Here is a 14,462-nt window from a genome sequence, read left to right on the forward strand (position 1 = left end):
CTAAAATATAAAAAATAATTAAATAAAATATAAAATAAACAATGGTTAAGAATTGATCCAAAAAGTAATTAAATTAAAATTAGATTAACATGTTACAAATTATGATAAATAATTAAGAATTTAAGATTAATTGTGATCTAAAATATAATTAAATTAAAATCAGATTAAAAGTTAGTAATTACAATAAATAGTTAAATATTTAGGATTAACTGTGATCTAAAAATAATTATATTAAAATTAGAATAAAAATTTAATAACAATAAATAATTAAGAATTTATAATTAATTACAATTTAATTGAATTAATACTATATATTATAAATTATGTGTATGAAAGATGAGAGAGAAAGAAAGTAACAAAAAAATATAGAATTTGAGGGTATTATAGTTATTTTATATCTATAATTAATAGTGTTAAAAGTTATATTTTAGTCCAAAATCACATAGGGGCATATGGCTATTTTTAAAAAGTAACCCTTTATTTGGCAATGACTTTTTTAGTTAGTTTTTTGACTTTTTTAGCCTGAGACTTTTATGTTCGTTTAGTATTCTTAATTGACTTTTTTGGATTTTTTAGCTTTGGAATAGTAAATTTTTTTTTGTCTTTTTGTGATTTTTTGACTTTTTTTTTTTTTTGTCTTTTTGTGATTATTTAGCCCAAAATGATAACCAAACACCATCTAAGGATAAAGTGCTATCGAACCTTACTATAGGAAAGTAAAATGGATTTTGTCTAAAATAAAAGAATATGTTTCTATTAGAAAATGCTTTTTGCCAAAACAAATAGAACATGTGTGTCAATTTTTGATTTATTATAAATCTAATCATATAAAATCCAACTCCCTACAGGTAAATTGTAGGTTTCTAACCTTTGTCCAATGGCCACCTGAAACTTCAGCTATAAATAAATCAATCGCGCTACGTAGCTCATATTGGAAGCTCCCCGAATCGCCCAAAATTTCAAAACTACGTCATTTTGGAATTATTTTATTATTATTATTATTATTTTTTCCTTTTTTCCTTCCCGTTTGTCTGAAGAAGAAGAAGACGCAGAAGAGGAAGAAGAAGAAGGAGAGAAGAAGATGAACATCATCATCATCAACAACATCTTCTTCATCACATCATAATCGGCCAACATTTTTTTTCCCCCATTCAGATCTGGATTCAAATCTTGATCTACTAGAAAAAAAAAAAAAAAAATCAACAACAACCAACAACAACATCACCATCATCAACACATCATCTTCATCTTCATCTTCAACACATCAGAGCTAGAAATCACAAGAGTGAGCATCCACTGTCGCACCCTCCATCACCGTCGCTCACACCGCCATCACCGTCTCTCGCACCGCCATCGCCATCGCCGTCTCTCTCTCTCTGTTTTCCTTCCCTCCTCTCCTCTTCTCTGTTTCTCCCCCTGTTTCAGACAAAAGGAGAAAAAAAATAAATAATAAATAAATTGCTCAAAACGACGTCATTTTGGGCCGTCGGAGGAAAAACTTTCAAGCTACAAAACATTTTCTTAAATAAATTTGGGAAGGTTGGGCCATTCTTAAGATAGACTAGGATATGAAAGCCTTTGTTTGATTATGGTTAAAAAATTGATTTATTAACTAAAAAATCTCATTTGAAAAAAAAAAAAACTTTGCTAAACTCATTTTTTATCAAAAAAATTTAAATCAGATAAACTTACTTATGCTAAAAAAAAATTACAATTTGACTTTTTTTTAGATTTTTTTTTTCAAAACTTAATTTTTTGCTAATAAACTATTTTTTAAAACTAATTCCCAAAAAGAAGCCTAAACCATACACAAGCGCCACCCGGGAAAAACAATTATTTGGGCACTAGCAAATAAAAGGTTCGAAATTAGTAAGGAAATTAGACAATCCAAAATTTCCTTAAAAAAAGAAAATAATATTATATACCTAGAAAAATTATTTAAATTACTACTTAGAAAAGTAAATTATGAATAGTATTCATTGTAAATTTAGCCCACATCTCGTTAACTTTAAAATTTTTTACAGCAAATCAAAGATAATTCTTTAATTAAAAAATAACTTCAAAACATTTTTGCTAACCCATCCTCTCATTTTAATTGTGATGTATTTTCTTGGACCTTTTATTATTACAAATTATTATTAAGAAAGTATTTCATATTTCGAATCTCAAAAATGAGATAAGAATTGTGGGACGAGACACCCTATCTTCTTGTAGCCACTAGAATAGGAGCACAAACCACTTCGTCTATCAATTTTTAACTTAAAGTAATATATAAATAAAATATTGAAGTTGCGTTTTCGTGAAAGTGATTCATAAATTTTCTAAGCAATATATGAGTGACACATAAAAAGTAAAATAAAAGGCATCTCCTTCCCCATGTAGAAGATTCTCTAGTCCTTTTTTTTTTTTGTACAAGTTCCTTTGGCAGCATTAGGTTGATCAATTTTTACTGCACAATTAATCAATGCATTAAGGATTACATGTCCACTTCTCATTTACTATTTATCTCAAATTCAGTTTCTTTTTTAGTTTTTTTTTTTATTAAAATACAAGGTAAAAGTATCAAAAGTATTTAGAAATAATTTTTTAACATTTTTATAAAAAGAGAGCGAGAGAGAAAGAGAGAGAGAATGGAACAAATCTTTGACTTTCTAATATGATTTTTTAGTTAAAATTTCGTCTCTCCAAACGAGACCTAAGTCTTTTAATCATATTTTTGGACTTGAGTCTTTTAACCATATGATATAAAAGAAAACAAATTGAAAGATAAAAAACGAAGAAAAAATCAAAATACTCTCTATAGTTTCTTTTTCAAAAAATTAAAATTTATTTTAGTAAAAAAATAAAGAAATGTTAAAAATTACTCATCATTTTCATATTGTATTGCAAAAATGGTTTTTTTAATTTGGAAAGCATCTTTTTATTGTTTATCAAACTAATTTTTAATATTAAAAAAAAAAAACACAAACTCTAACAAATCTGTAATTGAATCAATAAATTGTTTGCCATGACCAAAGTTAGATGTGAATTGCCAATATTCATATGCTTTTTATTATTTCATTATAACCCTTGTTTTTTTTAAGCTCATGTTCATTACAGCTCAATAAACATCTATTTTTACATTAAAACCACCGACCTAATACATGTGCATAGTCATGTCTAATACAAAGGGCTTATTTATTATCAATTTATCATCAAAGATATCCTCAAACTCAATCATTGAAAATTATTTATTTCATTGTTATTATTTTTACTATGCGTATATCTTATAAGATTCCAATCTGAGCCTACTCACAGATAAAGTCCACAGCCTGATATCTTTACTCCACCTTCCCAATAGCACGTGCATACACGTGCTTCTTCACTAATATATCGCTCTTCCTAACAAACCTAACCAACTTGGCTGCCCCCGACTTAGATTGCCTCTCTTTCAAGCCAATGTCCCATTGAAATGGAATCTGTTAGGTAACCTTATTAAGAAAGGAATTTGTGACCTTAAAAAGAAAGGGTATTAAAGTTGATCATCTCATCGTGACCGTCCAATTCGTAATACCAAAATGTAATCATAAGGTCATCATATCAAAATTTTCACCTTGAATAAAAAAAGTTAATAATCTTAAAATTAAAAAAATAATACTTCGAACTTCTGCTTTATGTTCATCAAAGCTACACCAAACAAGTCGATTAGAAAAGAATACAAAGCTTAGGGAGTCAACAAATTCATAATATTGATGCTAAACAAGCATTAGCATTAAATAGAAGATTACAATCACACTACCAATCTACAAGTACAACAAATGAACTTCAGCTCCCATGTTTTCTACTTTTGCTTTTCCAACCACCCAAACAAGAAATCAAATGAACAAGAAAATGCCAACATGTTGGCACCAAAAAAATTGAATCCGTTAGCAAAGCTCTTATTCTGTCAAACATTTACAAGCACCGACCTCTCACCGCATGCAGGGAAAAGAATCGGCGCAAGAGCTTGGAAAATATTACAATAACTATCCTTCCCCCTTGTCGTTACTTTTTACATAATATCATATCATAATACTAACAACGAAAAAAAAAAAAAAACTAGAGAGCACCTTCTTTAAACCACAATCAAACCTACTGCTTCTTCAGCGTGTGCTGCGAGCTGAGTCTGGTGAAGTTTTTCAAAGGAGGCAAGTCTCCAACTGTTGTTTGAGCTGTTGCTTGGCTTGCTGCTGGGACCAGTAAGCATGGGCAGCGAGGACCCTGTCCAAGAGCTCCTGGGGCACGGGCTCACCCCTCCTTTGCTGGGGAGATATTCTTGCCGTGTGCACCAGTGTTTTCCACTTGTCCTGCATAATCCCCAATCGCAAAACACCACCAACCACATCATGTGACCATACTTCTAATGATTAAACAAACATTGTGTAGATAACTAAAGGTAACAACTCATATTGTCCCGTTTGCATTCGGACCCAGGAGCTAAAGATCTCTTAGGCAATAAATAAAATAAATAAAAGTGGGTCATTCATCATTTATTAGGGGGTCATCAGGAAGAAATAGATTATACCAACTAGACTAGAATTGAAGAGATTCCTTGGGAGAGTAGTTGTATCGTATATATAAAGCTATATAGATAGTTTAGTAATGTGCCAAAAACACAAGCAATCGCCTTTAACCAACTAAATTGACGGCCACTGGGCTATTTTAAAAGTTAAAAGAACTGTAACGGTCAGAAACAATTGAGCAATCTCAATAATCATTAAGGAGCATCATGAATAATAACTAGTACTGTTAAGATGGAATATCTGTGAGCAAGAAGGTGGAAAATCATTCAGTTACCTTCAAATCTACATAAGTTCGATGCTTTGCATTATCAAAAGCTCGAAGTTTAACATCACGCCATCTGCAAACCAACCAACCAGGGGGTAAGAGAAAAGAACAAAAAAAATAAAAAACTGGTCAAGTCACATTTAACAAATTATTTAGTGATTCAGCCCCTTGGTAGTTCCTGAGTTGGGTTTTGCCTACAAACATACCTTCCAGTTCCTAGCTTCTCAACAGCTTGAACCAGTGCTTCCACTTCAGAAACAGAGAAAGGTCGACGAATTCTACGCTGAACAGCCTCAGATCGCTTTGATTTCCTCATGGGAACAACAGACAATGCCTCAACATTCATTGCTGGAACGGCAACCAATGCCCTGGAATCTGTTGGGCTTTTGTCTATTGACATGTCAGGAGGAGAGGGTGCTGAATCATGATCGCTATCAACAAAGTTGCCCGCATTTGTCGATGGAGGATCTGGTGAGGCATCAGCAGTACTCTGTTCAACTACATTATGTACTACACTAGGCGCAGGTGGGTACCTGGTGACAGATCATTATATACCATTAGCTCAGAGACAATGAACTTAAATGCTTGATCCTTGGAGCCGGAAGAACCTGGGAACTTGGATTCCAATAAAAATAAGGCTCCTTTGGATGGGATGTGGGTTTCAAATCAAGGGATTTGAGGTTAAAAATATTGGAGAGTAAACTATTATATGTGGAGAGAAAAACTATAGAAGAGGATAAGTTGAGTTAAAAAAGATGTTTTTTAGTAGAATACTTGTAGCTAGAAGAGAGTTCTTCGCATGATTTTAAATAACTATTTTTATGTAGTTATTTCAAATCTCCATCATGATTAAACTATTCAATTCAATCTTGAAATTCATACGTAACCTATTAAACTAAATTCGAGTTATTCTCCTTGAATAATTAATATAAAATCCATGTATTTCAAATCCGCATCCATCCAAATGGAGTCTAAGATAATTACAAAAAAATTAAATCTTTGTGCACTCAGATTACCCCTACACAGCGATGGCAAATTTAGCACATCCAATGTAACCAAGAGAAGTAAAATCTCTACTTGTGGAGTCAAACATGCCTGCTTTATGCACCAAGAGAAAGAACAGGTTTGACAACATTCAATTTCCCACATATCCTAAATTAAATTGGGGGGAACATAAAAAAGGTGGGCAGATACACAATATTATTTATAACACCATTTAAAGTAATGACTAAAAAGCTATGAAATGTCAAAACTCAAAAGCACAAAATGAGGACAAGTTCTGAAGTTAACATCAAACAGAAGTAATGTCCCATCTGAATTACCTTGTTAATGGCTGAGGTGTATCACAAGCAAGTAGAAAGGTATGATCTTCATGACACAGAGGTGGAGCTGCTTGCGAAGGGTTAGGCTCTAGGGAGAAACCCAGAGCATCAAGCTTGTTATCAAGAGATATTCCAGTCTGCAGAAGAGTTTTATTTTCATCTCTAATCTTCTTCCCCTGAAGAAGCACACCGACTCGAAGTCCACCCCCAAGTATAGCAGTCACAGCTTCCATAACTGATCTCTGCAGAACAGGGAAAACTAAGTTCAGTGTTGTTAGAAGAAAACATCAGAATCTAAAAGGAGAAAAAGAACCAAAACACACACAGTAAGAGAGTACCCAAGACCCGAGCAAGAACCACAGACAAAAACTTGTCAAGAGAGATGATATGAGGTATTTCACAAAAGTGCATCGGCCTTCCATGCAAATCATGGTCACACACTTCACCCCCAAAATATGTATTACTTTATTTTGTGGATACAGAAATCATATAGAAACGTGTGCTATAAAGGAAACTTCTTCACATCCACTACAATGTTTAGCTTGAGATAACTGGAAGATACTTCTATAAAAAAAACTATCAAAATTAATGTTCACATATGGCATACCTTTAGAGAACCAACTGTTGCAGTTTCGGGCATCTCAATAAAAAGCTCTGGAACCTTGAAAGACGTGATCCTAACCTTCACTGAGCAAAAGGAAAGACATCTTCGTGTAAGAACCTCTTTGAATGTCAAACACCAATCAAGTCAAAAGAGTACAAATGAATCACTCCATCAAAGGCTCTCATACCATGGGAATCCCGGGACTGGAACGGTGTGTGTTGCCCTGCTACACAAGCTGATGTCCCAGAAGCTGCATGAGGAGTTACAATTATTAAGTGAAAACCCAGAAATAAATTATAATTGAAACTGAAAATATATACCAAAAAAGACGAAAGGAAAGGATGGAAATGAACCTCCGTGAATTGTTGCACCTGAACCAGAAACATCACAACTAAGCCCCTTCCTAGGTGAACTAGATATGCCCTCACTACTAATCCCTCCATCAGAATTTGATACTGAGCTACGGTCATAAAATATCCTCTTTTTGATAGGATAATCAGTTAGAGACCGTTTGCGTTTGTAACCTATCTTCCTATTGTGGTAGACAGACCTTGTTTCTGAATCTGGAGACAGAATTATAGTTTCAACTAAATAAAAATCATAATCATAAGCAATTAAATTGGGAGGGAACCCAGTACAGTTAAACAAGAAGCAACCACTTACCAGCATTAAAATGTTCCTCATCCTTCAATTTTGGAGTTACCTTCCAGTATTTGGATGCCAATAACTTCCTTATTCTACGCTTACCAATGCGTGGCGGTGGCCTGAAGGCCTTTGTTGCTGTGCTAGGTTGAGTGCACCCAGAAGAGTTTTCGTCATCATCTCTTATAACTAACTTTACATCATCCCGACATGCAGGGAAAGAACCACTAGGAATGTAATCAGTGCACAAAGGCAACTTCACGCTATTGTCTAGACTAACTGGAGTAGGAGGTTTCCTGTTCCTAACTGCCGGATCATCGGAACTGCACATATCAGCCTTGGTATTATTTGATGCATTACCAGTCTTTGGTGGCTCTATTTTTATCTGTTTCTTATTCTTATTTTCATCCTCTAATGTACAATCACAACACTCCTGGTAGCCAGAGGAAGCCACTTCTACTTTGCTGGCGAAGCTTCCAAGTTGAATCTTGCCTTTTCCACTGACCAACTTTTCAGCAGGACCAACTCTCTCTGAGCAATCAGAAGTTATTACAGATGCAACTCCCGAACAATCATCATTATGAACATGTGAAAATTCCTTTGAACTATGATGTAGAACAGGAGTTTGAGAGACAAGCTCAGAAACAAAAGAGCTCCTATCACAGCTTCCCCGGCCACAAGGTTCTACTTTTGAAGGGTTATCTTCATCCTGCCGCTCTTTCTTAATAGAACCTTTCACAATTGTGCCAGTTAATGAATTACTAGAGCTAGGAGAACTTTCTCCCTCCAACAACAACTTGCCAGCTACGGTAGCCAATAAGTCAAATGCACACATTTGACGGTCATCAAATTTCTTACTAATTGCTCTCCTCCTCTAAAACAAGCACCAACAAATTAAAATTAGACATACAAAACTCAACCAAAAGAGGAAAATAAAGGGTTAATGTGCAAGGAAGGAAGGTGGATAATATTTACCCTAGCCGATCTGGTACCTCGAGGTATGGGAGGCACCTGATAGCCATTAAATCCATAGTCTAACCTGTTCTGCAACACCATATCTCAGAGATCATACCAAAAATTCAACAAATGCAAAACACCAGCATTCTTAAATATGTTTCATGGAAGCCCAGAGCACTCAACAACAGCCAATCAGCAAAACTTGGGCATTGCAAGAATGACAAACCCTGCAAAAAGAAAAAATCATTACCAATGAGGATAATGCCATGGAAGGAGGAAGATCAAAATACATGCAGGTCAAGATAGTGATAAAAGACACGGTAGCATGGAAAAATAGGATAATTGACAATGCAGAATCGCAAAACATGATTCATGAAAAGATTTTATTCAGTTGAGTCTAATAAGTTTCTCAAATTATTCATAACATAAGAACAATGCCAAAAATTCAAGACTACAAGGTGCCACATGGAATTCAAGGCAAAACAAACAAGGGGAAAACAAGTTTATGTCCACTATCAGATAAAAGTGTAAAGGAACAGATGTTGTGGTTCATCCTGTCTTCTGTTTTCACAACAATCAAACAAAACATAAATAGATTTGTAGAAACAGGCCTGGAAAATTGTCCTGCTTTTCATAATTCAAGTGGCTTTGTTTGCAAGGATGCAGTCCCATCAGATCAGATCGGCATGATCCAAACAACTAGAGCATCCAATGAGCACCACAGGTTAAATTTCAACAAGACATGAGGAAAACAAGAAAATCAGATGGGACTCCATGATTCTCCAGCATCAATATCACTTATCAGCTAAACAGACAACTATAACCATTTGCCACGGTGATAATTGATGACAGATACAAGGATTGATTGCACTCATGAAGGGGGGGAAGAAAACAGTTGGCCTGAATTCTGGGAATCAGTGCTCTACAATCATAAATATCATCACCAAAAATCATTAAAAGAAAGAGGAAAAAATTATGGGAAAACCAAGAAGAAGAAGAAGAAAGAAAGAAAAAAGAAAAGAACAGAGTCCTATTGAAAAACCCTCACAAAACCCTGATAGAAAGGACCAAAAAAATAGCATTCAAAACAACACAGATAACTATTTCAGACATCCCTGCAAATGAATATAATATGTATACACAAACACCAATACAGATCTAAAAACCCAAGAAGCAGATCAATCAGGGAAAACGTGAGATAATTCAGCTGATTCGGAGGTAAAAAAAATAATGGATCTCAGTCATCTCTCTGGTTTTCAGGGAAAAAATCACAATTTTGGACACCATCTTTTCGAAATTTACACAACAAAACGAAGATCGAGCCCATCAGAAACGGAATCTGAGAGGGAAAGTACAAATCGACAGCATGACCAAATTCTCAGACAGCAGAAAAATAAAACCCAAAAAAAAAAAATGCTCTCTTTGGTTGCAGAGAAATGGACAGAAAACCAAAGAATCTCTGCCATAACGTCGAAATTACCCACGGCATGGTGTCAGATTCTAAGTTTTCTCTCCTTTTCCTTCAAATTTCTCGGCAACCAAACGCACTGTTGGAGGAAAAAGACTACAACTTTCTCAAATTCCACAATGAAACCAAGAAATTCGATCATCTATCTCACCTGTTGCCGCTGATTTTCACCGTTCAGATGACATCTTCCCCTAAAAAATACGAAGCTCTCAAGCGAAATTGCATAGAATTTTCAGGCGCATGTAAGATCGGAGATATGTCCGATAGAATTCAAAGAACAACAGATCCCAAGAGAATCAGAATTCGCACCGATCACGACACACACACACACTCTCTCTCTCTCTCTCTATCCGAACTTTCTATCTACCCCATTTTTTTCCTAATCGTTTTCTCGGAAAACAAACGTGGTTTTGGGACGCTACCTTCAATTTTCTCTCTCCTCCCAATCTCTCTCTTTGTTTCTGAGATGGCCAAAAACCCTCTGAAAACCACCCACACAAGCTTGGCTTAAACCCCGCCAGCTCTTATACCATTGACTCCTATTACCGGATCAATCGGTAAAAGCCCATAGTATTCCCGGCTATAGCAGGTTCGAGAGCAACCACCTAAAGACTTGTTCCTCGCCACATGGTGACCCACGCTCTTGCCAGGCTGGTTGGGATCTTGACACGTGGAGGGCTTTGGGGATCGTGCGGCCATAGCTGCCTTTCACGATCGAGAAAAACGTTGGGTCACGAAGTGACGCAATTTCATCTCGTAATTTTATTTTAAATTTTTTTTGTTTTGTAGGGACGTCTCGTTTTGAATTTTTTTAATTTCCAATAATGGAAACGCTTAGTACAGAATTTCACAGTTCACGCGCTTGTGGAAGTCAAATAGAGCGCGTGGAGATGATAAGTAAGTATACTACTATTATTGCTACCCACATACTCTGCTATATGGATTATGATCACAAGGCTAATATATGCTTGTGAATTTGAATTTGTTAAGGTTTTAAATTTTAATTTTATAATGTTGATTTAAGATCCGTTTGATATTGACTAATATAATTAATTTTTTGTGTTAGAAATTTTTTAATTTGGCTTTTTTAGTCTCATTTGGTTTGAATTTTTTTATTTTTGTAATAAAAAAATATAATGATTATAAATTGAATGTGATATTATCTTATTAACTTATTTAACCTATATTTTGTCATTTTATGATTTTTTAACCCCAAAATGATAGTCAAACCAATGCATATTATGGGATTAATTTAAATTGTATTTTAAGTGATTTAAATTATTTATCGCATATAATTAATTGATAAAATTATTCATGTAAAAAAATCTAATTGATTCAACATGGATTTGCATATCATCAAATTATTTTTATCTATGAACATATATATTTTTAAGAATAAATATCAATTTGTTATAATATATAGGTAATTTGATTTTATAATTTATTTATATCCGATCAATTTTAATTTTTTATATATATGTTTTCTAATGTGCAGTTAAAATTATTAACATGAGTACATATTTGTTTGACAATAGGACAACTTCAGTGAGTTAGAATTTTCAAATTTAACAAATCCAAACATTTTGGTAGAGAGGTGGGTCTTAGCCAGTTACATTCTAAACAAATCAACAATGTAACTGTTCATGTTGTTATAGATAAATTTAGAGGTATTATGCATCTTTTAAAAATATATATAATTGTAAATTTATACAAAAATTTTATTAATAGTTTTTTTTCTTAAAAAAAAAAAAAGAAAAAGATTTGTCAATTTGAAATGCTTCGCTTATTAAACTCACTCTTAGCTAAGTGGCTGCCAAATTGAACTATTGGCTTGTATGTAGGAGCTCAACTAGGTGCATTCGGTAATTAGGTCAAAATTAACCCCTAAGTTTTGACTCTTTTTTTTTCGAATTGGCAGTTTAATATAAAGTCTAAGCTCGCTTGGTGGCTTTGGCCACCATCCTACCAAAAAATAAATAAAGTCTAAGCTCAAGTATGTTTTGTCGGCAAATCGTAACATTTTGATGTTGGATTTTTTTTTTTTTTTTTTTGGGAAGTAAATAATCGACAATGAATGATTTTCTCATGGCTATTTTAGTCATCTATCGCAATATTACAAATGAATAAAAATACGGTCATGCTGGGACCCCCAGTGAGAGGTGACCTCAGCACCCTCACCTCCACGTGGGGGGCTGTGAGAGAAGACAAAGACAAAATATATATATATATACACCAATCAGAAAATAGTGGGGGTGATGGGGTCCAAGACATTTTCCATAAAAATATTACAAATTTTGAATTTATAGACAAAATAAACCAAGATTTTTTATAAAATAAAATAAATAAATAAATAAAAAAGTGAATGTTTTCAGACATATATCATCTGAAAATTGAGTATTTAAAACGTAATGGCAAAAGAATTGTAAAATGTTGAGGGGAGAAAAAAAAATTAGCTCAAATTCAGCCTTGGCCATGGTTACTAAATGTCTTATCTTATCAATTATTCAAATTACTCACAAAATTTTGTTAAGAATGGACTTGATTGGTAAGTTCTTCCTAACTAGAATGAAATCAAAATTCCAGTAACAAGTAATCAATCATTATAAATAAACCTTAACATCTCACACTTCAAGATTTACATACTCTTTATACAATACTTATCACATTTTTTTTTATTAAAAGAATATCGATTACTTAAATACAAAATGCATTGGAGAATTGCCTGACTTAAGTATTAAAGGGCCTCTTCTAAGGATATGAATTTTCCCATGCATATATTATATCCAAAGCCTAACCAACATACTATGGCATGTACCTAGAAAACCAATTTTAAAAGGGAAAAATAGGAACGCAAAAAAAAAAAATGCATTGAAATCTCACGAATATCTCATAAATGTGAGCACCTATACATATAAAATAAAATAAAAAATTTGAAAAATTTATATGTTTAGATGCAAATATTTATGAAGAATTGGAGACTTTGGTGATCAAATATTTCTATGATTGTAACAATATTAAATTAAAAATATGTAATCATGAAAATAAATTTTTCATAACCTTCTAAATAAAGTCACAACATAGTAACAACATTAATTTATCGAGAAAAACCATCTAAAATATATAATGAAAGATCATTATACTAATGTGATTAAAGATTTGGGACCCATGTTTTATGACATCGTCTAATTAGATGGCAAGAATTCTCTTACTCCCAAATTTAAGAGAAATTTAACTAGAAATTGGTTGACAAGTGTTTAGAGATACTTGTTATAAATTTAAAATGTGTAATTCATAAAAATATATATATATATATATTTTTTTTTCTGTCAATTGAGGCCCTTAACGTAATTGTCAACAATTCATTTAACAAACGCAACGAGGACATTTGGTTAACAAATGCAACGAACACATTTTTATCATTTAATTTACAAAGTGTAGATATATGTTATTATGGTAAAATAATAATAATAAATAGAGATATGTTATTATAGTATTTAATTCTTAGGAACTTTTAAATACATCCTTTTGAATTTCTATCTAAACCCTATTATACATTTAGGTCATGTTAGAGTGTTGAGTTATTTTTTTATGAGATAAAATTGTGAGGAATGTGTTATATCATGAGATTAGATAAGATAAAAGAACGAATATATAATAAGATTATGGGGATAAAAAAACTTGATAGAGATAGTGTGGTATTATTATGTTTTGTTAAGATGACACAAAAGAAATAATTATTTTTTATCTTTTGATGAAATTGAAAAATAATCTAGAGATGCCTAATTTACTTAATACCACAATCCCTATGGTATTACTTAATCTTTTTCTTTTTTTTCCATTTAATGTCCATACCAATATTAAAATTGTCAAAATTTTAATACTGAGCTAAGCAAATAATGGATTAAAAATTGAGATGTTCCTTGTACTTAATCCCCATTCTTTATCATGTAATTGAAATTGAATTAAAAATCTGATGGGCTGCTTATGTTCACCAACTTTCAATCTCATTTTCAGTGATGCAAATAATCGTGCTCTCAAAGGATAGAATTAATAATTGGCATAGGAGACGTGGGATTGGAGGTGGAAAGACCTTTTTGACCTTTGTTCTACCAAAAAAACAAAAAAAAAAATGTCACTTTTAGTAATAAGATTGTTTATGTAATTTTATAGATATAATTTTAAAATAAAATCACCACAATAGTGCACAAACGAGCACAATTTATTTTGTATCTGTAACTTAATATCACAACATTAGTAATTCCATCACTAAATTTTATCATATTTATAATTATCCAACCTAATTTAGCAGTTAAAACATGGAAACACATTTATAATACAATCTAATTTAGTAGGTATTCAGATGGAAACACATTTATAATACCATGTATTTTAGAAACTTATTAATTTATTTTTCCTTCAAAAAATTTATAAAAGAAAATAGGGAAAATTACAACAAAATAAAAAAAAATAAAAAAAAAAGAAGTTAAGAGTTTGAAACCTTTAACAAAATAAATTCTGAATTTTTAATTTTATCAATTTAAACCATTAACTTTTGATTTATTTCGGATCTAAACCATTTATCTATTTCCATTAAATAAAATTGATGAAAAGTAGGTATTTTAATAATAAAAATCAATGAAAATATATTTTAGTCATTTTATTA

The 14,462-nt window shown here is 32.4% G+C and overlaps 1 protein-coding gene across 3 annotated transcripts; it reads right to left on the reverse strand.

The window, feature by feature from the left end:
* Nucleotides 1–3,728: 3,728 nt before the first annotated feature.
* On the reverse strand, nucleotides 3,729–10,330 carry LOC114278412 (telomere repeat-binding protein 5). 3 transcript variants are annotated; one of them, XM_028220449.2, is made up of 10 exons: nucleotides 9,951–10,330; nucleotides 8,350–8,558; nucleotides 7,396–8,248; nucleotides 7,086–7,295; nucleotides 6,920–6,982; nucleotides 6,736–6,815; nucleotides 6,129–6,370; nucleotides 5,013–5,339; nucleotides 4,816–4,879; nucleotides 3,729–4,325 (listed from the first exon to the last, which is right to left on the reverse strand). In XM_028220449.2, exons 2-10 carry the CDS (start codon nucleotides 8,428–8,430, stop codon nucleotides 4,158–4,160), a joined length of 2,088 nt encoding a protein of 695 aa, XP_028076250.2. In that variant the 5' UTR covers nucleotides 8,431–8,558; nucleotides 9,951–10,330; the 3' UTR covers nucleotides 3,729–4,157. The 3 variants fall into 3 exon arrangements, with proteins under 3 accessions (XP_028076250.2, XP_028076253.2, XP_028076252.2); XM_028220452.2 differs by having other exon boundaries at nucleotides 8,414–8,558; nucleotides 9,951–10,301; XM_028220451.2 differs by having other exon boundaries at nucleotides 8,367–8,558; nucleotides 9,951–10,301.
* Nucleotides 10,331–14,462: the final 4,132 nt, after the last annotated feature.

The sequence above is a fragment of the Camellia sinensis genome, chromosome 14, assembly GCF_055761805.1.
Source record: "Camellia sinensis isolate YWXY chromosome 14, ASM5576180v1, whole genome shotgun sequence".
In the NCBI taxonomy this organism is placed as follows: Eukaryota; Viridiplantae; Streptophyta; class Magnoliopsida; order Ericales; family Theaceae; genus Camellia; species Camellia sinensis.

Bases quoted from the DNA above. Each gene is read 5' to 3' on its own strand.
- LOC114278412 (XM_028220449.2), bottom strand. From the start codon at position 8,430: ATGGTGTTGCAGAACAGGTTAGACTATGGATTTAATGGCTATCAGGTG. The intron at 6,816-6,919 runs GTATGAGAGCCT...CCTTTTGCTCAG, and splicing joins CCAGTCCCGGGATTCCCATG to TGAAGGTTAGGATCACGTCT. The intron at 4,880-5,012 runs GTATGTTTGTAG...GTTGGTTTGCAG, and splicing joins GAGAAGCTAGGAACTGGAAG to ATGGCGTGATGTTAAACTTC.